General features: G+C 44.0%; 1 protein-coding gene across 2 annotated transcripts in view; it reads left to right on the forward strand.

The window, feature by feature from the left end:
• The window catches only part of LOC106593712 (OX-2 membrane glycoprotein), a 36,794-nt gene extending 17,091 nt beyond the window's left edge, over positions 1–19,703 (forward strand). For both annotated transcript variants that reach the window (XM_045698212.2, XM_045698213.2), the window contains exons 6-8: positions 3,909–4,184; positions 7,958–8,059; positions 18,006–19,703. In XM_045698212.2, coding sequence (XP_045554168.2) covers positions 3,909–4,184; positions 7,958–8,059; positions 18,006–18,010 — 383 coding nt within the window. In that variant the 3' untranslated portion in view covers positions 18,011–19,703. The remainder of the gene's footprint in view (positions 1–3,908; positions 4,185–7,957; positions 8,060–18,005) is intronic.
• Positions 19,704–26,417: the final 6,714 nt, after the last annotated feature.

Consider the following 26,417-nt stretch of genomic DNA (forward strand, 5'->3'; position numbering starts at 1 on the left):
CCACACCAGACCAGATAACATCAGACTAGATAACACCAGTCTGACCACACCAGACCAGATAACACCAGTCAGACCACACCAGACCAGATAACATCAGTCTGACCACACCAGACCAGATAACATCAGTCTGACCACACCAGACCAGATAACATCAGTCAGACCACACCAGACCAGATAACAACAGACTGGATAACACCAGTCTGACCACACCAGACCAGATAACACCAGTCTGACCACACCAGACCAGATAACACCAGTCAGACCACACCAGACCAGATAACACCAGACAAGATAACACCAGACCAGATAACACCAGACAAGATAACAACAGACTAGATAACAACAGACTAGATAACACCAGTCTGACCACACCAGACCAGATAACAACAGACTAGATAACACCAGTCTGACCACACCAGACCAGATAACACCAGTCAGACCACACCAGACCAGATAACACCAGTCAGACCACACCAGACCAGATAACATCAGTCTGACCACACCAGACCAGATAACATCAGTCTGACCACACCAGACCAGATAACATCAGTCTGACCACACCAGACCAGATAACATCAGTCTGACCACACCAGACCAGATAACATCAGTCTGACCACACCAGACCAGATAACACCAGTCTGACCACACCAGACCAGATAACACCAGACCAGATAACACCAGACAAGATAACAACAGACTAGATAACAACAGACTAGATAACACCAGTCTGACCACACCAGACCAGATAACAACAGACTAGATAACACCAGTCTGACCACACCAGACCAGATAACAACAGACTAGATAACACCAGTCTGACCACACCAGACCAGATAACACCAGTCAGACCACACCAGACCAGATAACACCAGTCAGACCACACCAGACCAGATAACACCAGTCTGACCACACCAGACCAGATAACACCAGTCAGACCACACCAGACCAGATAACACCAGTCTGACCACACCAGACCAGATAACACCAGTCAGACCACACCAGACCAGATAACACCAGTCTGACCACACCAGACCAGATAACACCAGACAAGATAACACCAGACCAGATAACACCAGACAAGATAACATCAGTCTGACCACACCAGACCAGATAACATCAGTCTGACCACACCAGACCAGATAACATCAGTCTGACCACACCAGACCAGATAACAACAGACTAGATAACAACAGACTAGATAACACCAGTCTGACCACACCAGACCAGATAACAACAGACTAGATAACACCAGTCTGACCACACCAGACCAGATAACACCAGTCAGACCACACCAGACCAGATAACACCAGTCAGACCACACCAGACCAGATAACATCAGTCTGACCACACCAGACTAGATAACATCAGTCTGACCACACCAGACCAGATAACACCAGTCAGACCACACCAGACCAGATAACACCAGTCTGACCACACCAGACCAGATAACATCAGTCTGACCACACCAGACCAGATAACATCAGTCTGACCACACCAGACCAGATAACATCAGTCTGACCACACCAGACCAGATAACAACAGACTAGATAACAACAGACTAGATAACACCAGTCTGACCACACCAGACCAGATAACAACAGACTAGATAACACCAGTCTGACCACACCAGACCAGATAACACCAGTCAGACCACACCAGACCAGATAACACCAGTCTGACCACACCAGACCAGATAACATCAGTCTGACCACACCAGACCAGATAACATCAGTCTGACCACACCAGACCAGATAACACCAGTCAGACCACACCAGACCAGATAACATCAGTCAGACTACACCAGACCAGATAACACCAGACCAGATAACATCAGTCTGACCACACCAGACCAGATAACATCAGTCAGACTACACCAGACCAGATAACACCAGACCAGATAACATCAGTCAGACCACACCAGACCAGATAACATCAGTCAGACTACACCAGACCAGATAACACCAGACCAGATAACACCAGTCAGACCACACCAGACCAGATAACATCAGTCAGACTACACCAGACCAGATAACACCAGACCAGATAACATCAGTCTGACCACACCAGACCAGATAACATCAGTCAGACTACACCAGACCAGATAACACCAGACAAGATAACATCAGTCTGACCACACCAGACCAGATAACACCAGACCAGATAACATCAGTCAGACCACCCCAGACCAGATAACATCAGTCTGACCACACCAGACCAGATAACACCAGTCAGACCACACCAGACCAGATAACATCAGTCTGACCACACCAGACAAGATAACATCAGTCTGACCACACCAGACCAGATAACACCAGTCTGACCACACCAGACCAGATAACACCAGTCTGACCACACCAGACCAGATAACATCAGTCTGACCACACCAGACCAGATAACATCAGTCTGACCACACCAGACCAGATAACATCAGTCTGACCACACCAGACCAGATAACACCAGTCAGACCACACCAGACTAGATAACATCAGTCTGACCACACCAGACAAGATAACATCAGTCTGACCACACCAGACCAGATAACATCAGTCTGACCACACCAGACCAGATAACAACAGTCTGACCACACCAGACCAGATAACAACAGACTAGATAACACCAGTCTGACCACACCAGACCAGATAACACCAGACTAGATAACACCAGACCAGATAACATCAGTCAGACCACACCAGACAAGATAACACCAGTCAGACCACACCAGACCAGATAACATCAGTCTGACCACACCAGACCAGATAACATCAGTCTGACCACACCAGACAAGATAACACCAGTCAGACCACACCAGACCAGATAACACCAGTCAGACCACACCAGACCAGATAACACCAGACAAGATAACACCAGTCAGACCACACCAGACTAGATAACATCAGTCTGACCACACCAGACAAGATAACACCAGTCAGACCACACCAGACTAGATAACATCAGACTGACCACACCAGACTAGATTACACCAGACTAGATTACACCAGACAAGATTACACCAGACAAGATTACACCAGACTAGATTACACCAGACTAGATTACACCAGACTAGATTACACCAGACTAGATTACACCAGACAAGATAACACCAGACTAGATTACACCAGACTAGATTACACCAGACTAGATAACACCAGACAAGATAACAAGATCAGTCAGACCACACCAGACAAGATAACACAAGACAAGATAACACCAGACTAGATTACACCAGACTAGATTACACCAGACTATTACACCAGACTAGATTACACCAGACTAGATTACACCAGACTAGATAACACCAGACAAGATAACACCAACTGGAGTTGGGAACCACTGTTGGGGATCCTGGAGGACTGGAGTTGGGAACCACTGTTAGGGGTACTGGAGGACTGGAGTTGGGAACCACTGTTAGGGGTACTGGAGGACTGGAGTTGGGAACCACTGTTAGGGGTACTGGAGGACTGGAGTTGGGAACCACTGTTAGGGGTCCTGGAGGACTGGAGTTGGGAACCACTAATGGGGGTCCTGGAGGACTGGAGTTGGGAACCACTGTTAGGGGTCCTGGAGGACTGGAGTTGGGAACCACTGTTGGGGGTCCTGGAGGACTGGAGTTGAGAACCACTGTTGGGGGTCCTGGAGGACTGGAGTTGGGAACCACTGTTGGGGGTCCTGGAGGACTGGAGTTGGGAACCACTGTTGGGGGTCCTGGAGGACTGGAGTTGGGAACCACTGTTGGGGGTCCTGGAGGACTGGAGTTGGGAACCACTGTTGGGGGTCCTGGAGGACTGGAGTTGGGAACCACTGTTGGGGGTCCTGGAGGACTGGAGTTGGGAACCACTGTCTTACACTGTATATACTGTCATTCACCATAAACATGATCTCTCATCCATTGTGTGTGATGTCTCCCTCAGTGCTGCCCAACCCAGAGATCACCTACATGGCCTCCAGCGGGATCATCGAGGCCAACTGCACAGCCGCAGCCCGTCCTGCAGCCCAGATGGTATGGAATGTGGAGGGGGACAACCGGACGCTGGGGCCGTCCGTGTCCTCATCCTACGACCAGGGGGACGGCACCACCCTGGTCACCAGCACCCTCCTCCTCCAGGAGGGTCTGCCCCACGACCTATCCGTCAAATGCATGGTGCACCACCGAGGCCTGGACTCGCCCATGTCCGTCAACCTCAATGGTGAGCAGCTCAGAGAATCACATTGGCTCAATAAAGATTTATATATTAGCAGTAAATCATTAATACATGTCTTATAATTGATCTAATAAAGGTATATTAATGATACTTTTTTTAAATAAAGTGTCACCCAGATTTGTTCTGCTTATGAAGACAAGTCTGCTTAACAGCCCTCGCAATGTGACAGTGCTGGGTTCAAATAGTATTTTTTTTTCAAATGCCATACACGGAGTGCGATGGGCAGGGTTTGCACTTTTAGGACTATTGTTTTGGGTCCATTCCGCCAGGAGAGGTCAATCAAGCCCAGGACTTGGGACCACTGTTTGAACGCAGGTCTGCATTGTGGTTCAACATGTGTAGAGTTGTGTGTTGAAATCCTGTATTGTAACACTGTCCTGATCTAGTTTTGTGATTGTATCCATTTGGGGGAGTGATTCCTAGGAAAGCTTCAGTTGCTATTCTAGTTATGTACAATTATGGCTCGTTTGATAGACCATTAAGTGCTACAGTTTCCAGGAAGTGGAAAACCAAAATAAGCATCAAGCCTTTTCCACAGTACATCTATCTCTCTTGTTGTGAAGCTCATATCATGAGTTATGGTCAACATGAGGCATAGTTTAATGTCCTTGAAGTCAATATTGTGGTCCTGTCTGGCTCAGTTGGTCATGACACTAGCAACGCCAGGGTCCTGGCTTCCATTCCCGAGGGTCAGATTTGTTTACCAAAATGTATGCGCTCACTGCACTGTAAGTCATTTTGGATAAAAGCGCCTGCTAAATGGTATATGCTATCAAATCAAATTGTATTTGTCACATGCGCCGAATACGACAGGTGTAGACCTTACAGTGAAATGCTTACTTACAAGCCCTTAACCAACAATGCAGTTTTAAGAAAATACCTAAAAAAAGTAAGAGATAAGAATAACAAATAATTATAGAGCATAAGTAAATAACAATAGCGGGGCTATATACAGGGGGTACCGGTACAGAGTCAATGTGCGGGGGCACAGGAGTCGAGGTAATTGAGGTAATATGTACATGTAGGTAGAGTTATTAAAGTGACTATGCATAGATAATAACAGAGTAGCAGCAGCGTAGAAGGGGGGGGGGGTGGGGGGGGGGTTGACAATGCAAATAGTCAGGGTAGCCATTTGATTAGCTGTTCAGGAGTCTTATGGCTTGAGGGTAGAAGCTGTTTAGAAGCCTCTTGGACCTAGACTTGGCGCTCCGGTACTGCTTGCCGTGCGGTAGCAGAGAGAACAGTCTATGACTAGGGTGGCTGGAGTCTTTGACGATTTTTAGGGCCTTCCTCTGATACCGGCTGGTATAGAGGTCCTGGATGGCAGGAAGCTTGGCCCCAGTGATGTACTGGGCCGTACACACTACCCTCTGTAGTGCCTTGCGGTCGGAGGCCGAGCAGTTGCCATACCAGGCAGTGATGCAAACCGTCAGGATGCTCTCGATGGTGCAGCTGTAAAACCTTCTGAGGATCATGCCAAATCGATGAGAATGGGGGCGTGCTTGGTCCTCCTTTTCCTGTAGTCCACAATCATCTCCTTTGTCTTGATCACGTTGAGGGAGAGGTTGTTGTCCTGGCACCACACGGTCAGGTCTCTGACCTCCTCCCTATAGGCTGTCTCATCGTTGTCAGTGATCAGGCCTACCACTGTTGTGTCATCAGCAAACTTAATGATGGATGTTGGAGCTGTGCCTGGCCGTGCAGTCATGAGTGAATAGGGAGTACAGGAGGGGACTGAGCACGCACCCCTGATTGGCCCCTGTGTTGAGGATCAGCGTGGCAGATGTGTTGTTACCTGCCCTTATCACCTGTGGGTGGCCCGTCAGGAAGTCCAGGATCCAGTTGCAGAGGGAGGTTTTTAGTCCCAGAGTCCTTAGCTTAGTGATGAGCTTTGAGGGCACTGTGGTGTTGAACACTGAGCTGTAGTCAATGAATAGGATTCTCACATAGGTGTTCCTTTTGTCCAGGTATGAAAGGGCAGTGTGGAGTGTAATAGAGATTGCATCATCTGTTGATGTGGTATGCAAATTGGAGTGGGTCTAGGGTTTCTGGGATAATGGTGTTGATGTGAGCCATGACCAGCCTTTCAAAGCACTTCATGGCTACAGACGTGAGTGCTACGGGTTGGTAGCCATTTAGGCAGGTTACCTTAGTGTTCTTGGGCAATGGGACTATGGTGGTCTGCTTGAATCATGTTGGTATTACAGACTCGGACAGGGAGAGGTTGAAAATGTCAGTGAAGACACCTGCCAGTTGGTCAGCGCATGCTCGCAGTACATGTCCTGGTAGTCCGTCTGGGCCTGCGGCCTTGTGAATGTTGACCTGTTTAAAGGTCTTACTCACATCGGCTGCGGAGAGCGTGATCACACAGTTGTCCGGAACAGCTGATGCTCTCATGCATGTTTCAGTGTTACTTGCCTCAAAGCGAGCATAGAAGTTGTTTAGCTCATCTGGTAAGCTCGTGTCACTGGGAAGCTCTGTGCTTCCCTTTGTAGTCTGTAATAGTTTGCAAGCCCTGCCACATCCGACGAGCGTCGGAGCCGGTGTAGTACGATTCGATCTAAGTCCTGTATTACCGCTTTGCCTGTTTGATGGTTCGTAGGAGGGCATAGCGGGATTTCTTATAAGCTTCCGGGTTAGAGTCCCGCACCTTGAAAGCGGCAGCTCTACCCTTTAGCTGAGTGCGAATGTTCCCCGTAATCCATGGCTTCGGGATGGGCTATGTACATACAGTCACTGTGGGGACGACGTCCTCGATGCATTTATTGATAAAGCCAGTGACTGATGTGGTGTACTCCTCAATGCCATCGGAAGAATCGCAGAACATATTTCAGTCTGTGCTAGCAAAACAGTCCTGTAGCTTAGCATCTGCTTCATCTGACCACTTTTTTCATAGACCGAGTCACTGGTGCTTTCTGCTTTAATTTTTGATTGTAAGCAGGAATCAGGAGGATAGAAATATGGTCAGATTTGCCAAATTGAGGGCAAGGGAGAGCTTTGTATGCGTCTCTGTGTGTGGAGTAAAGGTTGTCTAGAATCTCTAGGTAGATAGTGTTGTGCTACAGCTTATCATGAGATACCTCAGGTGAGCAAAACCTCGAGACTTCCTTAGATATCGAGCACCAGCTGTTGTTTGCAAATAAGCATAGGCCCCCGCCAAGTGTCTTACCAGAGACTGCTGTTCTATCCTGCCGATAGTGTATAACCCGCCAGCTGTATGTTCTTCATGTCGTCGTTCAGCCATGACTCTGTGAAACATAAGATATTACAGTTTTTAATATCCCGTTGGTAGGATATACGTGCCTTCAGTTCGTCTCATTTATTTTCCAGCGATTGAACATTAGTTAGCAGGCAAAGGCAGAAGGCGAAGGCAGATTAGCCACTCGTCACCTGATCCTTACAAGACACCCTGATCCTTTTCCGCGAAATCTCAGTTTTCTTCTCCAGCCAATGACAGGGATCTGGGCATGTTCGCGTGTCTGTATTATATCCCTCCCGTCCGACTCATTGAAGAAAAACTCTTTGTTTAATCTGAGGTGAGTAATCACTGTTCTAATGTCCAGAAGCTCTTTTAGGTCATAAGAGATGGTAGCAGCAACATTATGTACAAAACAAATTATGAACGACGCGAAAAACAAACAAAATCGCACGGTTGGTTAAGAGCCGATAAGACGGCAGCCATCCCCTCCGGCGCCATCCACATCTCATGGGTTGTCATATGTCTGTTGGTAAACATGGTGTGTGTGTGTGTGTTGCAGTTGGTCCGGCCCTCACTACTATCATCTCAGTATCCTGTGTGACAGCCCTGCTCCTGTGCTGTCTGTGTGTGTGCCTCTGCAAGTGCTTCCTGTGCCGAGACTGTGAGTAGCCAATCAGTTTCTGATCCTCCTTGAGTCCATTTCCTGGTCGAAAAGGTGACACTCCATGGGCTTATTTAGTGGGGCGCAACATTCTCATGTAACCTGAACATAGAGAGTTGACACGATTCTCTCATTCAGAATAGAGGACCCTGTCCATTCAATATACATTGTAATTATATCTGCAATGTTTAAAATGTTGTGTCCTACTCAATACATTCCCTAGGTGTTTTGTAAACAGTCACAAAAAGGACATTACTGCTACTTTTGTGTAGTCTCCAACACCATGGATGTGTTGTTGCCATGGTGAGGCTAATGATACCAGTGTCCTTCAGAGTCAGTAGAGAATGTCAGTAGAGGATGCCTGGTTGCTCTTTAAAAGTGCTTACCTCGCCATCTTAAATAAGCATGCCTCATTCAAAAAATGTTGAACAAAGAACAGATATAGCCCTTGGTTCGCCCCAGACTTGACTGCCCTTGAACAGCACAAAAACATCATGTGGCGTTCTGCATTAGCATCGAATAGCCCCCGCGATATGCAACTTTTCAGGGAAATCAGGAACCAATATACTCAGTCAGTTAGGAAAGCTAAGGCTAGCTTTTTCAAACAGAAATTTGCATCCTGTAGCACTAATTCCAAAAAGTTTTGGGACACTGTAAAGTCCATGGAGAATAAGAGCATCTCCTCCCAGCTGCTAACTGCTCTGAAGCTAGGAAACACTGTCACCACCGATAAATCTACGATAATCGATAATTTCAATAAGCATTTTTATACAGCTGGCCATGCTATCCACCTGGCTACCCCTACCCCGGCCAACAGGACCTTGCCCAAGCCCCCCTCCCCGTTTCTCCTTCACCAAAATCCAGACAGCTGATGTTCTGAAAGAGCTGCAAAATCTGGATCCCTACAAATCACCTGAGCTAGACAATCTGGACCCTCTCTTTCTAAAATGATCCGCTGAAATTGTTGCAATCCCTATTACCAGCCTGATCAACCTCTCTTTCATATCGTCTGAGATTCCCAAAGATTGGAAAGCTGCCACGGTCATCCCCCTCTTCAAAGGGAGACACTCTAGACCCAAACTGTTTTAGACCTATATCCATCCTGCCCTGCCTTTCTAAAATCTTCGAAAGCCAGGTTAACAAACAGATCACCGACCATTTCGAATCCCACCGTACCTTCTCCACTATGCAATCTGGTTTCCGAGCTGGTCATGGGTGCACCTCAGCCACGCTCAAGGTCCTAAACGATATCATAACCGCCATCGATAAAAGACAGTACTGTGCAGCCGTCTTCATCGACCTGGCCAAGGCTTTCGACTCTGTCAATCACCTCATTCTTATCGGCAGACTCAATAGCCTTGGTTTCTCAAATGACTGGCTCGCCTGGTTCACCAACTACTTCTCAGATAGAGTTCAGTGTGTCAAATCGGAGGGCCTGTTGTCCGGACCTCTGGCAGTCTCTATGGGGGTGCCACAGGGTTTAATTCTCGGGCCGACTCTTTTCTCTGTATATATCAATGATGTCGCTCTTGCTGCTGGTGATTCTCTGATCCACCTCAAAGCAGACGACACCATTCTTTGGACACTGTGTTAACAAACCTCCAAACAAGCTTCAATGCCATACAACACTCCTTCTGAGGCCTCCAACTGCTTTTAAATGCTAATAAAACTAAATGCATGCTCTTCAACCGATCGCTGCCTGCACCCGCCTGCCCGACTAGCATCACTACTCTGGACGGTTCTGACTTAGAATATGTGGACAACTACAAATAAAACTGATTATCCTACCGATCCTTGACTTCGGCGATGTCATTTACAAAATAGCCTCCAACACTCTACTCTGCAAACTGGATGTAGTCGATCACAGTGCCATCCGTTTTGTCACCAAAGCCCCATATACTACCCACCACTGCGACCTGTATGCTCTCGTTGGCTGGCCCTCACTACATATTTGTTGCCAAACCCACTGGCTCCAGTCTTTGCTAGGTAAATCCCTGCCTTATCTCAGCTCACTGGTCACCATAGCAGCACCCACCCGTAGCACACGCTCCAGCAGGTATATTTCACTGGTCATCCCCAAAGCCAACACTTCCTTTGGCCGCCTTTCCTTCCAGTTCTCTGCTGCCAATGACTGGAACGAATTGCAAAAATCACTGAAGCTGGAGTCTTATATCTTCCTCTCTAACTTTAAGCATCAGCAGTCCGAGCAGCTTACCGATCACTGTACCTGTACATAGCCAATCTGTAAATAGCACACCCAACTACCTCATCCCCATATTGTTATTTATCCTCTTGCTCTTTTGCACCCCAGTATCTCTACTTGCACATCATCATCTGCACATCTATCACTCCAGTGTTAATGCTAAATTGTAATTATTTCGGCTCTATGGCCTATTTTTTTGCATTACCTCCCTACTCTTCTACATTTGCACACAATGTACATAGATTTTTCTATTGTGTTATTGACTGTTTATGTGTAACTCTGTGTTGTTTTTGTCACACTGCTTTGTCTTATCTTGGCCAGGTCGCAGTTGTAAATGAGAACTTGTTCTCAACTGGCCAACCTGGTTAAATAAAGGTGAAATAAAGCAAAATATAATAAATTAAAGAGTCCTGGGAACAAGCCTCTTCAGAACTGACACAGCAGACACAATGTGACCAGGGTTATGTTTGCTAAGTTATGAGTGCTTCTCATAACCCTAGTCATCTGTCTCCTACTGTGGTTGTTTCATGTGTTCTTGATGAAGAGGAGCCTTTTTGTTAGCATCGGAATGTGACGTCACCTTCCCTGAGATCTACGATCTCTAAAAGCCAACTGTCAATCTCAGAGGGAAAAGTTAGCATCTTGCTCTATGAGTTTGCACGGTTGGACCATGTCGTGTAAACAAAAGGTAGAAGGCAGCTCTAATGTTTCATTGATTGCGACTCCATCTTGATTGCAACTCCCACTGGTTAGCATGGGAGTTGCATGGGAGTTTTGGGTCAATCACTTTAACTGTATTGGGGAAAAAAACTGAACTGTATGGGAAACTTAATTGAACAAATTTCCCCTCTGGGATGAATAAAGTATTTATGATATGGGGTCAAGGCCTCATCATCATATCTCTATGTGACTTCAGTGGACTCTCAGGATGTCCTCTGGGGCTTAGTAGAGAGTAGTAATAACAGTTGATAAAACGAATTGTTTTATCTCTTTGGTAACAAGTATCTCAAACTTCTGCGACTATCAGTGTTGTTAAAGAACACTCAGTAACAGCTGGCACAAAGCTTCAAACAAAAACACAACAGTATGACCTTCAAAATGTACACTAATGGAAAGTTACCATTCCCCTAAATCACAAAACCAATGTCACAAAGGTAAGGAAACATGACTCAAAAGGATAACTCTTTGAGAGTGATGACATCTTTTAACATGGAGGTGGGAGGTCCACAGGAAAGGGAAAGGGGGCACGCCAGTCCTCTGTCATCATCGCTCCCTTGACCCTTGACCTCTAACACCTTTTCCCATGACCTCTTCAGGGCTGGGTGAAATGGAAATAATAACAGGACTTCCCAGTTCCCAGGTAGATGCAGGAAACAGAACAGATCACACTACCAACAACAGTTGCCGTCGAAGTTAGCTTTTTGGTCGGCCAAAGGAGAGAGATTTCAGGAATGGTCCATTTTTTTTGTTCTATTTCCGATTGTGAAATCCTGTGGGGACAGTTTCTGGCAGCACTAGTTTCCATTGGTATTTACCTGGCATTCAAAAGGAAATTGTATAAGTACTTTCAGGTAGTTCCTTCAAGGAATTCAACACAACAGTATTACTCAGTATTCCTACTGCGAAATCCTCCTGCCGTTTCAACATGTTTACGTCTCAACATGTTCAAACTGAAGAGGCTCATTACGCTCACTAATGATAAGATTTAGCCAATGAGAGGGAAGTGGTTCTGGGGTTACTGTGGTCTATGATAAGCAGTGGTGGGAGGGGTGAGTGGTATGTCAACTTATTCTGAGAGAGGTGTAGTCTGCAAAACACTGCTGCTGAGTCTGGCACTGAGGTGTCAAGATAAGCCAGGTAGGGTTGTGGAGGAATTATAATGACAGTCCATGAGTGTTGGCTCTGTTGGCTCATAGCCATATCTTAGAAGTGGTCTAGCATTTAGCAATAGGGACAATTTGATTTCTCAATTCTTACAGATGGGTCAAGACATTTTAAAAGTTGATCGGATTCGGCGGATCTCTTTTGCACTCTTGTAAAGTTTAAGGGTCATTGAACGAACCGTCCATGGTTTGCGTACTGCGTAGGTTTAGTAATTATTTTAGTTTCCATAGCTGATGAAAGTGTCCAACTTGACTCAATAAGTTCTGACCCACTGGTCGGTCAGAGCTTTCATCACGATGCTGCTCTTCCTCATTGCTGTGTTCTTACGTGATAAGAAAGGCTGGAACTGATGAGGAAGACCTCTGCCATGTGGGTAGATGTGTTGAGGAGACTGGTACTCATCTACTCCAAACTAGTCAACACTATTTCCTGTTGAGTTACTTTTCTCAGACTGCCAGCAATGGCTCCAAAATCAACATCCTGGAGGGCAGACATGTCCTTGTTGGTTCACCCCCTGAATCATGATGTGGATTCAAGACCACAGATGCGTCCCAAATGGCACCCTATTCCCTACGGGTCCTGGTCTAAAGTAGTGCCCTATGGGTCCTGGTCTAAAGTAGTGCACTATGAGTCCTGGTCTAAAGTAGTGCACTATGAGTCCTGGTCTAAAGTAGTGCCCTATGGGTCCTGGTCTAAAGTAGTGCACTATGAGTCCTGGTCTAAAGTAGTGCACTACCTGCAATTACCTGTGGAGGTCATAATTTACTTTGCATAGCTGTTTCTCATAAAGTCATTATGAGAAATATTCTGATTGGTAAATAGAATATGTGTGAGTAAATGTAACTCGCTATGATTTTAATGTGTGTACAGAACTTAGAGGTGACCTACTGTCACCCCTGCCAAAAAACACCACAGAGGTCATTTATTTTTACTAATTGAGTTTGTTTTAAGTGTTGTCTATGATTCGTGCTCCTCTCCCCCCAGAATAACAAGTGGTTGTGCTGGCTGTCCAGTGCTAGTTTCTCAGTAGAAAGGACTCTCTCTAATCCGCTACTTGGAGCCAGATTCACACAAGGGGCCAGGAGGAGGGAAGAGGGGGCAGAAAGAACCCAAAATCTGACAAACTGCCCAGTGGATAACAACGCCTCTCTTTTTCTCAAACTGTTCCTGCCGCATGCTAGCCCGGCCCTCACGCATTGCTGTGCCCTCAATGACATTGTGCAGAGTGACATGACCAAACACTTGCTGGGGTCAGAAGACGGTTTTGATTATGACGTTGCTGTGAGGTTGTTGTATCAAGAGAGGCACCTGCATCTCTGATTTCAGATTTATCTCCCACTGTGTTGTATTATAGGTCGAACAACTGTATGTCAGCGGCTGAAATTACACCAACACTTGCGATGGAATGAGAGATGGCTTCTCTAATTGATCTAATATAATCTCATAATTGACAATTACCTTTGTCCAATTTGAAAATATGATATTTGTGCGTCTAACTTTCTCACTCATCATTATTCAGGATTCGTTCAGGATTATCTTTAACCATGGTAGCATCCACATCAATGTAGAAGTGTTAAGAAACATTCTATTCTTATTTACAATAAAAGTGACTCAATCCATTATTTACCATTCATTTCTATTGGGCACAAAATAATCTGAAACACAACCTAAACAAACAGCAAGTGCATCCAAACAAGTTTATAGAGTCAGAGTTTGATGAAATCATTGTGTGCTAGGAATATGGGACCAAATACTAAACTTTTGACTACTTACAAGTGAATTTGTCCCAATACTTTTGGTCCCCTAAAATGGGTGGACTATGTACAAAAAGTGCTGTAATTTCTAAACGGTTCAAAAATAAATAGATAAAAAAATTCCCTCAAATGAAACCTGACAGTCTGCACTTTAACCTCATAGTCATTGTATCATTTCAAATCACAAACAACAAAACATTTGTCACTGTACCAATACTTTTGGAGCTCAGAGATGTGGCTAGTCTGGATGGTGGAGTAGATTATTGACATGTGTGGGGAGAGACTGGGAGCAGCATGGAACCACAAGTGGGTTTCTGTGGTTCTACTATGGTTCTACTAAATCAATGGGCCAAAGTGGTGTCTGTCTGCTTCAAATACAGCTGGGAAATAGAACCCAACCCAGAACTAAAGGTATTCCAGTCAAATTCTCCAGTTCTATTTATGTCTACACAGAGTTAGCGTTTGTATGATAACATAGTCGTGGCACGCAGGAGACCCGGTCATCAGACATACTGTTAAAAGGTTTAATGTGTATCTTGTAGGATATGAACTTCAGCCAGTCATGCAGAAAGTAAAGTCCAGATAAGAACTTATGTTATTTGATGAAAGGGTAAGTTTGCATAGGGCACTTTTAATCTGCAACACAGGAGGAAGTGCGGGGAGTAACCATATCCTGTCCGGCACACAAACATGCTCAACCGACCTTACCTCGCCATGAGTGCAGCACTGTCGGCACAACTCTGATTGGTTGTGGGGAAGTAGGGAAGACAGTTTCAGAAACAGTCTAAGAGAAGAAGGGAAATAACATTTTTAGTTGTATCACCTTCACGTTATCTTAACCGTTAAGCATGGTCATCTATCACCAATCTGGCAACCTGGTTAGAGATCCTCTTATTGGATGGTTAGGAGACACCTGCTGGTGGTTGCCTGTACATGTTCATTTACTTTTCAAGGCAAAGAAAGTAAAATATATTTTTTAAAGTTGATGCCTATTTTACTGATAAACCACCACTGACTATCCCACACTCACAAACGTACACTACTATGGAATTTCAGCCATGCTTTACTTCTTTTTATTTATTTATTTATTTCACCTTTATTTAACCAGGTACGCTAGTTGAGAACAAGTTCTCATTTGCAACTGCGACCTGACCAAGATAAAGCAAAGCAGTTCGACACATACAACAACACAGAGTTACACATGGAATAAACAAACATACAATCAATAATACAGTAGAAAAATCTAAATACAGCATGTGCAAATGAGGTAGGATAAGAGAGGTAAGGCAATAAATAAGCCGTGGTGGCGAAGAAATTACAATATAACAATTAAACACTGGAATGGTAGAATGTGCAGAAGATGAATGTGCAAGTAGAGATAATGGGGTGCAAAGAAGCAAGATAAATAAATAAATACAGTATGGGGATGAGGTAGATAGATAGATGGGCTGTTTACAGATGGGCTATGTACAGGTGCAGTGATCTGTGAACTGCTCTGACAGCTGGTGCTTAAAGCTAGTGAGGGAGATATGAGTCTCCAGCCTTAGTGATTTTTGTCAGTTCGTTCCAGTCATTGGCAGCAGAGAACTGGAAGGAGAGGCGGCCGAAGGAAGAATTGGCTTTGGGGATGAACAGTGAGATATACCTGCTGGAGCGCGTGCTACAGGTGGGTGCTGCTATGGTGACCAGTGAGCTGAGATAAGGCGGGGCTTTACCTAGCAGAGACTTGTAGATGACCTGGAGCCAGTGGGTTTGGCGATGAGTATGAAGCGAGGGCCAGCCAACAAGACCGTACAGGTTGCAGTGGTGGGTAGTATATGGGGCTTTGGTGACAAAACAGATGGCACTGTGGTAGACTGCATCCTATTTGTTGAGTAGAGTGTTGGAGGCTATTTTGTAAATGACATCGCCGAAGTCAAGGATCGGTAGGATAGTCAGTTTTACGAGGGTATGTTTGGCAGCATGAGTGAAGGGTGCTTTGTTGCGGAATAAGAAACCGATTCTAGATTTAATTTTGGATTGGAGATGTTTAATGTGAGTCTGGAAGGAGAGTTTGCAGTCTAACCAGACACCTAGGTATTTGTAGTTGTCCACATATTCTAAGTCAGAACCGTCCAGAGTAGTGATGCTGGACGGGCGAGCAGGTGCGGGCAGCGATCGGTTGAAGAGCATGCATTTAGTTTTACTTGCATTTAAGAGCAGTTGGAGGCCACGGAAGGAGAGTTGTATGGCACTGAAGCTCATCTGGAAGTTAGTTAACACAGTGTCCAAAGAAGGGCCAGAGGTATACAGAATGGTGTCATCTGCGTAGAGGTGGATCAAAGAATCACCAGCAGCAAGAGCGACATCATTGATGTATACAGAGAAGAGAGTTGGCCCGAGAATTGAACCCTGTGGCACCCCCATAGAGACTGCCAGAGGTCCGGACAACAGGCCCTCTGATTTGACACACTGAACTCTATCTGAGAAGTAGTTGATGAGTTCTAAGTGTGCATGTGGTCTTTCAGGGAAGGTTGTGTGTTTTGGGGTTTCCTATGTTCCTGGAAATGGGTGGAATGAGTGTACTGTAGACACCCTCTATAACACAGGAGGTTGGTGGCACCTTAATTGGGTCGGACGGGCTCGGGGTAATGACTGGAGCGAAATGAGTGGAATGGTATCAAATACATCAAACACGTGGTTGCCAGGTGTTTGATGCTATCCCAGCCTCCACTGTTTGATGCCATTCCAGCCTCCACTGTTTGATGCCATTCCAGCCTCCACTGTTTGATTCCATTCCAGCCTCCACTGTTTGATGCCATTCCAGCATCCACTGCTCTATAATGTGTCTGGATGAGTGTCACACTTGGCCAGGATGTTATGATGAGTTTGGCAGGGAACATTACATGATTTAATCACTTTCAGGAAGAATAATATGACAAGGTTTGGTCCTGCTCCTTAAGCAAACCAGAGGAAGTCTCTACTCCGACATTAGAGTGTCAGGAAGAGGGAGTGACTGACTGACAGGGGACTGTTGTTTTGAGTTGAAACTGTGGAGTAGATGATGGGAGAACTAGCACAATAACACCTCGTCTTTGGATATGATGATGAATTAAATATCTCTCTCTCTGCCCCCCCTCCTACACACTCTCTCTCTCTCTCTCTCTCTCTCTCTCTCTCTCTCTCTCTCTCTCTCTCTCTCTCTCTCTCTCTCTCTCTCTCTCACTGTGTCTCCCCCGCCTCTCTGCCCCCCCTCCTCCCACCCACCCCCCTCTCTATCTCATTTCAATTCAAGGGGCTTTATTGGCATGGGAAACATATGTTAACATTGCCAATGCAAGTGAGGTAGATAATATACACAGTGAAATAAACAATAAAAATGAACAGAAAACATTACACTCACAGAAGTTCCAAAAGACTAAAGACATTACAAATGTCATATTATGTATATATACAGTGTTGTAACGATGTGCAAATGGTTAGTACAAAAGGGAAGTGCAAAAGGGAAAATAAATAAACATAAATATGGGTTGTATTTACAATGGTGTTTGTTCTTCACTGGTTGACCTTTTCTTGTGGCAGCAGGTCACAAATCTTGCTGATGTGATGTCACACTGTGGTATTTCACCCAGTAGATATGGGAGTTTATCAAAATCGGGTTTGTTTTCTAATTCTTTGTGAATCTGTATAATCTGAGGGAAATATGGGTCTCTAATATTGTCATACATTTGGCAGGAGGTTACGAAGTGCAGCTCAGTTTCCACCTCATTTTGTGGGCAGTGTGCACATAGCCTGTCTTCTCTTGAGAGCCAGGTCTGCCTACGGCGGCCTTTCTCAATAGCAAGGCTATGCTCACTGAGTCTGTACATTATCAAAGCTTTCCTTAAGTTTGGGTCAGTCACTGTGGTCAGGTATTCTGCCACTGTGTACTCTCTGTTTAGGGTCAAATAGCATTCTAGTTTGCTCAGTTTTTTTGTTAATTCTTTCCAATGTGTCAAGTAATTAACTTTTTGTATTCTCATGATTTGGTTTGGTCTAATTGTCTCTCTCTCTCTCTCTCTCGCTGTGTCTCTCCCCCCTCTCTCTGCCCCCCCTCCTCCCACCCTCTCGCTCTCCCACCATCCAGATTGAGATTTGACCTGGAATGGTGGAAGAAGGACTGTTTTGATGAAAAGCCAGAGTTCTGGTCATCCAGCTAGGCCTATCAGCTCCTCAGCACCATACGCTCCATGTCTGTTAGGAGGAACAGCTCACTACAGTACTACACATCACCATACGCTCCATGTCTGTTAGGAGGAACAGCTCACCTACAGTACTACACATCACCATACGCTCCATGTCTGTTAGGAGGAACAGCTCACTACAGTACTACACATCACCATACGCTCCATGTCTGTTAGGAGGAACAGCTCCCTACAGTACTACACATCACCATACGCTCCATGTCTGTTAGGAGGAACAGCTCACTACAGTACTACACATCACCATACGCTCCATGTCTGTTAGGAGGAACAGCTCACTACAGTACTACACATCACCATACGCTCCATGTCTGTTAGGAGGAACAGCTCACTACAGTACTACACATCACCAACAGTTCCCCAGGCCCCACTGGGTGAACTGGACATAAACCTTCATCCCACAAGTGACAACAACATCAACAACACTAAAGCCATGTTTCTATTAACAGTAGATATAGAGACACTTAGTAGGAGGTTTTTAAATGATATGTTCGCAAAAACGTTCTCATTACACACTGTAATGTTTTTTAACAGTTACAGTGTGTTTAAGGACCAGGCTGCTTTTTTGTGTAGGAGTTCTCCTGTTATTTGTTTGTGTAATTTTGCTGCTGTTATGGGGGGGGGGGGGGGGGGGGGGGTGTGTGTGTGTGTGTGTGTGTGTGTGTGTGAGAGAGAGCGAGAGAGAGAGATATCTTTATTTTATGACTCAAAAACACACAAGTTGACTTCATGGGAGTTCCAGTATTAAAATACAATTGCAACTTGCCATGTATATTACAGCTAGCTAGATGACATTTAGAATACAAACAATATCATATATATTTCTCATGCTCAATATTTAACTTACATATTTACAACAGGGTATGACATAATGTCTGTCTCGTGTGTGCCTTTCCTGTTGAAGCATATTCCTACCATCTGCCCATTTGAATTGAAGGTGGAATTATAGCAGGAAAATGGTTCCATACTTTTCAGCCTGTTTAAACCTCACAACAGATGTAGGAATACAAATGAAGTACTACTGTTTATTAGCAATAAACTCTTCAGCATCTTCCTAAAGTCAGTATTACAAACCCTATAGTTTAACGTCACACCAAATCAGCCTACCCAAAATAGTCTAGACAACGATGGAAGTTGACGTGATTGTGTCAATGAAATATGCCATTAGATGGCAGGTTGTGTGTATCAGAATAGCTTTTTAGTCTGCTGTCCCTTACGACACTGTGAATATTCCTGTTGCAGTGTCAAACAGCACTAATAGTGAGCTTAGCTGTGTGTTTCTAAATGATGCCTGAGGATTACTGGTGAATAGATCTACTGCGGCTTCAGAAAGTAATCACCCTTTGTCTTTCTCCACATGTTGTTGTGTTACAGTCTGAATTTAAAATGGATTCAATTGAGATTATGTGTCACTGGCCTATTACAAAGTAATTAAAAATGAAAAGCTGAAATGTCTTGAGTCAATTTAGTATTCAACCTCTTTGTTATGGCAAGTCAAAATAAGTTCAGGAGTAAAAAATGTGCTTAACAAGTCACATAATAAGTTGCATGGACTCTGTGTGCAATAAAAGTGTTTAACATGATTTTTGTAATGACTACCTCATCTCTGTACCCCACACATACAATTATCTGTAAGGTCCCTCAGTCGAGCAGTGAATTTCCAACACAGATTCAACAACACAGACCACGGAGAATTTCCAATGCCTGACCAATAAGAGCACCAAAAAAGAGCTGATCAATAGCGGTGGGTAAAATCACCGGGGAAGCCAAGCCAGGGGAAAAAAGCAATTTTTCAACCTATATGTTGTGATAATTGCATTGTTTGCTCTGTAACCTGTTAGTTCATATGCCTTAACACAGTGATATATAGGCCTAAAGGCCGAGACAATAAGACACAGTGGCAGAATAAATTAAACCACACCTTTGTTTCACCACAAAACTGGAGAGCGACATCTGTCTGGAAAGCTTATTGCATGTAACAAACAGTTACATGACCTACAGCATGGTAGAACAAGTACATTTTTCAGACATTTTCAGACTACTAAACTATTGATTTAGAACCACAGAGAGTTACCGCAAGTCGTAAGAAAACATGCGCTGCCTCCACTATTCCAGCACCATTTTAACATCTAATCATCTATGCTTACTGTGATCCTGCGACTACCGTTTCTCAGTAAAGTATTATGTTTATCCTTAACCACTGATTCCTGGTCTGGTCTCTTCTCTGCACCTGGGTCCAACCTCACCACGTCACAAAGACTTGAAAATGGCTGTCTAGCAATGATCAACCACCAACTTAACAAAGCTTGAATAATTTATTAAAGAATAATGCACAAATATTGTACAATCCAGGTGTGAAAAACTCTAGACTCACCCAGAAAGACTGATGGCTGTAATCACTGGCAAGGTGATTCTAACATGTAATGACTCAGGGGTGGGAATACTAATGTAAATGGCATATTTCACAATTTCATTTTCAACACATAGACATCAAAAAATGTCTATAAACATATGTTCACTTTATGTCATTATTGGGTATTATGTGTAGATTGGGTAAGAGAGTGTTTCACGGGGCGGAGCAGGTGAACCCAAGTGCAGACTCTGACGTGGAGACAGGGATAAGGTATTTATTGAAAAGCGGGGCGGGGGGGATGGGGGGGGGGTGCAGGCCAGGGGAAGCTCGGGCGGGTAGCAGGGATCCAGGAGCTGAGGCTGAAGCAAGGAGAGTAGGGGCAGGGTAAGCAAGTCCAGAGCAGAATCCAAGGAAGCAGTAGTGCGGGGGTCCAGGGCAGGGAAGCAGGACTGACGAGACGAGTGACTGGAGACAGTGACCAGAGTCAGAGCGGACGGAACTGTAGCGGAGAGAAAAGCAGAGTCAGGCTAGGGAAAACCAGGCACAAGAGAATAACAAGATCTATGCAGGAACAAACAGCTTGAACCGCAGACTGAGCAGAGTCTACAAACTAGCAGTGTGGAAGTGGCAGGGCTGAGTATTTGTAAAGGCTTGATTATGGAACATGTTGCAGCTGGTAGGGATCTGCTCCGCCTCCAGCATACCTGTCTCCACACACACACACACACACACACACACACACACACACACACACACACACACACACACACACAGAGGGAGAGAGCACTGGGGAAGTGGCGGCAGGTTAGGGAGACACAGGATGAGAAGTAGATGGCATGGCAGGAGCAGATGTAACAGAGAGAAAAAAATCTATTTAATACCTTTTTGAATTCAGGCTGTAACACAACCAAATGTGGAGTAAGTCAAGGGGTGTGAATACTTTCTGAAGGCGCTGTATGTACAGTATGTAATGCACTATTACAGGACCTACATGGACAATTAAACCATCCAGAGATGCTCTTTATTTCACTCTGTTGATCTTCATTATCAAATTCATTGTTGCAGTTTACTCTGTTGCCTTTTGAAACTAAGACATGTATCATTATATCCAACTCTGTTAGACCAAAGACATGTATCATTATATCCAACTCTGTTAGACCAAAGACATGTATCATTATATCCAACTCTGTTAGACCAAAGACATGTATCATTATATCCAACTCTGTTAGACCAAAGACATTTATCATTATATCCAACTCTGTTAGACCAAAGACATTTATCATTATATCCAACTCTGTTAGACCAAAGACATTTATCATTATATCCAACTCTGTTAGACCAAAGACATTTATCATTATATCCAACTCTGTTAGACCAAAGACATTTATCATTATATCCAACTCTGTTAGACCAAAGACATTTATCATTATATCCAACTCTGTTAGACCAAAGACATTTATCATTATATCCAACTCTGTTAGACCAAAGACATGTATCATTATATCCAACTCTGTTAGACCAAAGACATTTATCATTATATCCAACTCTGTTAGACCAAAGACATTTATCATTATATCCAACTCTGTTAGACCAAAGACATTTATCATTATATCCAACTCTGTTAGACCAAAGACATTTATCATTATATCCAACTCTGTTAGACCAAAGACATTTATCATTATATCCAACTCTGTTAGACCAAAGACATTTATCATTATATCCAACTCTGTTAGACCAAAGACATTTATCATTATATCCAACTCTGTTAGACCAAAGACATTTATCATTATATCCAACTCTGTTAGACCAAAGACATTTATCATTATATCCAACTCTGTTAGACCAAAGACATTTATCATTATATCCAACTCTGTTAGACCAAAGACATTTATCATTATATCCAACTCTGTTAGACCAAAGACATTTATCATTATATCCAACTCTGTTAGACCAAAGACATTTATCATTATATCCAACTCTGTTAGACCAAAGACATTTATCATTATATCCAACTCTGTTAGACCAAAGACATGTATCATTATATCCAACTCTGTTAGACCAAAGACATGTATCATTATATCCAACTCTGTTAGACCAAAGACATTTATCATTATATCCAACTCTGTTAGACCAAAGACATTTATCATTATATCCAACTCTGTTAGACCAAAGACATGTATCATTATATCCAACTCTGTTAGACCAAAGACATGTATCATTATATCCAACTCTGTTAGACCAAAGACATTTATCATTATATCCAACTCTGTTAGACCAAAGACATGTATCATTATATCCAACTCTGTTAGACCAAAGACATGTATCATTATATCCAACTCTGTTAGACCAAAGCCACCACCTTCCGCTATCATTATATCCAACTCTGTTAGACCAAAGACATTTATCATTATATCCAACTCTGTTAGACCAAAGACATTTATCATTATATCCAACTCTGTTAGACCAAAGACATTTATCATTATATCCAACTCTGTTAGACCAAAGACATTTATCATTATATCCAACTCTGTTAGACCAAAGACATTTATCATTATATCCAACTCTGTTAGACCAAAGACATTTATCATTATATCCAACTCTGTTAGACCAAAGACATTTATCATTATATCCAACTCTGTTAGACCAAAGACATTTATCATTATATCCAACTCTGTTAGACCAAAGACATTTATCATTATATCCAACTCTGTTAGACCAAAGACATTTATCATTATATTGAATGTGTTTTTTCTTCATTTGAGTTGACATAACATGACATAAATTTGTAAAGTCTTCATAAGCACTACAAAGGGTCATGTGACAGATCTGACTGTACACCTGGTTCTTTACCAAATGTGGCATAACCTTTTTTCTACCCGTTTATATAGCATCACATTGGCTTATGGATGACTTATGAAGCATCTATAGGGCTTCATTATGCCTTAAAGGTTATGCCTGGTTTTATGTGGGACCTACATATTTTAAGGGTCATACCATGCCTCTTAACCTGAGCCCGAGCAGCAGATCATGGTCTCATGTTGAAACTAGACGAATACATGTGGATTGAATCCGTTCATAACAACCAGTCCGAAACAAGATAACAGCTTAGTGGGAGGTTTAGCTAATTGTGTTCTATATACTATACATCCACTAGAGGGCACTCTAGATGATCTTCTGTAAATGAACCCTTTAATTACCCCCTACAGCGTTACCTCTGTAGTGGGGGTTCTAATAGAAGAGAATTTAAGACAGTCCACCTGTTTTGTATTTATATAGTTTTCAGATCTCTAATCTTGGTCCTCTGATGTCAGTTAAGCACATTTTTCAGACACACTCGTTTACCAGTAAAAGTATGTGAAATATCCAACTTCCTCCTGAGAGCAGAACAGGGAATTGAGACATGAGAATAACAGGAGGAAGTTGTCCCCCCTGACTCGCCTTCCCCTGTTATGGTGCTTGTATAGTACCAACACACGCACACAAACACGCACACACACCCCAGCTAGACTTTATTGATTGCCTTATGATGAGGGTGATTTAAAAATAAATGTTCATGGAAAGCTTTCTGCTCAAAATCTTTTCAGGTGTTGTTTTTCTCACTTCTACACATCCTCCCCTCCTCAGTGTCAGAGGTCAGGGGTCAGCCACACATTCTGCTGTCGGTGTAGGTCTACACATCCTCCCCTCCTCAGTGTCAGGGGTCAGCCACACAGTCTACTGTAGGTGTAGGTCTACACATCCTCTCCTCCTCAGTGTCAGGGGTCAGCCACACAGTCTACTGTCGGTGTAGGTCTACACATCCTCCCCTCCTCAGTGTCAGAGGTCAGGGGTCAGCCACACATTCTGCTGTCGGTGTAGGTCTACACATCCTCCCCTCCTCAGTGTCAGAGGTCAGGGGTCAGCCACACATTCTGCTGTCAGTGTAGGTCTACACATTCTCCCCTCCTCAGTGTCAGAGGTCAGGGGTCAGCCACACATTCTGCTGTCGGTGTAGGTCTACACATTCTCCCCTCCTCAGTGTCAGGAGTCAGGGGTCAGCCACACAGTCTACTGTAGGGTCTACACATCCTCCCCTCCTCAGTGTCAGGGGTCAGGGGTCAGCCACACAGTCTACTGTAGGTGTAGGTCTACACATCCTCCCCTCCTCAGTGTCAGGGGTCAGGGGTCAGCCACACAGTCTTCTGTAGGTGTAGGTCTACACATCCTCCCCTCCTCAGTGTCAGGGGTCAGCCACACAGTCTACTGTAGGTGTAGGTCTACACATCCTCCCCTCCTCAGTGTCAGAGGTCAGGGGTCAGCCACACAGTCTACTGTAGGTGTAGGTCTATACATCCTCTCCTCCTCAGTTTCAGGGTTCAGGGGTCAGCCACACAGTCTGGGTGTTGCTGTATAGTAGCACTTGGTGGGTGCACATATCAATCACATGTATTTATAAAGCCCTTTTTACATCAGCAGATGTCACAAAGTGCTTCTACAGAAACCCAGCCTAAACCCCATCCACGTGTCTGTCTGTGTGGGGGGGAGGGAGGGTGCTATCAGAGTCAGGCTTCAACAGTTATTTCCACTCACAGACCACAGAGAGGTGGCAGGAACAACCTACGTCCACCTCACACCACGGGACTGAAGTGGTTGAGACCAGAGAATCACCGCGTGGTCTAAGTTTTGGATCACTGTTTTGAACTGAAATGGCTCATTTCCCGGATTCAGTGGGACGTTGAGACGTTGAGCATGGGGGAGCATAGTCTGTAGGGGAACAGGTGCTTCCCTATCTGACTGTCTTAAATGTCACTCATGTTTTGGTTGGGAAAAAACATACAGGCTTAATAATCAGGTTAACTGTATATGCAGTTCAGACGCAGTTAAACAAAACATAATACATAGCTTCATCCTAATTCATGTACAGTTCATCATTTAGGACAGTTCGCCGTTCAGAAAATATCATACATTTATTGAATAATACATTTAAAAAAGCAACAACACATATTTTATAAAAAGTCTCATTTTAAATAGCCAGTCAATGGCAATCATCATTGCTGTTCTGTTCCAGTACACTCAGTGAGAGAACAGCAAAGCAGTGTCTTATACAAGCAGCACCATGGAAGGATTAACACTTATTTAAAATGTATTTAACCTTTATTTAACCAGGTTACTCTCGTTGATATAAAACAAATCTATTTTTCAAGAGAGACCTGGAGACAATGCAGATTCTCAGGTTAGACTTGCTATAAAAGAAAAAAGAACTTGTCAGAGTATGATGCCTTGTGGGGTTAACTGTGTTCACAATACAGCCTTTATGATGTGATCACACACAACATTATCATGTATGTGTTCCGTGCAGCTCAGTAGAGCATGGCACAAAAAAAGTGTTGAAAATGTATGTCGCTCTGGATAAGAGTGTCTACGTAAATGTGCATGATGGTATTGAGAGGTAAAGTCCCATTACTGGCCTAAACATGCCAGTCAGCTAAGTGGTTACTGTTTCTTTAAATCATGGTGTCAGATGACCAGTGCACCCATGGTTCACCTTGTCTACAATACTGTGCTGCAGGAGTGTCAAACTCCTTCCATGGAGGGCTGAGTGTCTGCAGGCTTTTGGTTTTATCCTTTCAATTAAGACCTAGACAACCAGGTGAGGGGAGTTCCTTACTAATTAGTGACCTTCATTTATAAATCAACATTGTTAAAATGAAGTACTTTGTAATGCCAAAACTAGTGGCAACTGAGCTGCCACCAAATTGAAGGAGACGAAACCTTAACTTTGCTGGAGTGTTGAAACACATCATCCTGAGATGTTTTGAAACATGACACGGTGTGGTGTGCAGCACCTTGCCAGACTGGGAGCACTCACAGAAAAGGTTGAAAACACTATTTTGGTTTTTCAAGTCCTGTCCAGAATTAGATCCCTTCTCTTTCCTCTATTTAAAGCTTCTAAACTCCATTCTGA

The sequence above is a fragment of the Salmo salar genome, chromosome 16, assembly GCF_965601325.2.
Source record: "Salmo salar chromosome 16, fSalSal1, whole genome shotgun sequence".
Lineage (NCBI taxonomy): Eukaryota > Metazoa > Chordata > Actinopteri > Salmoniformes > Salmonidae > Salmo > Salmo salar.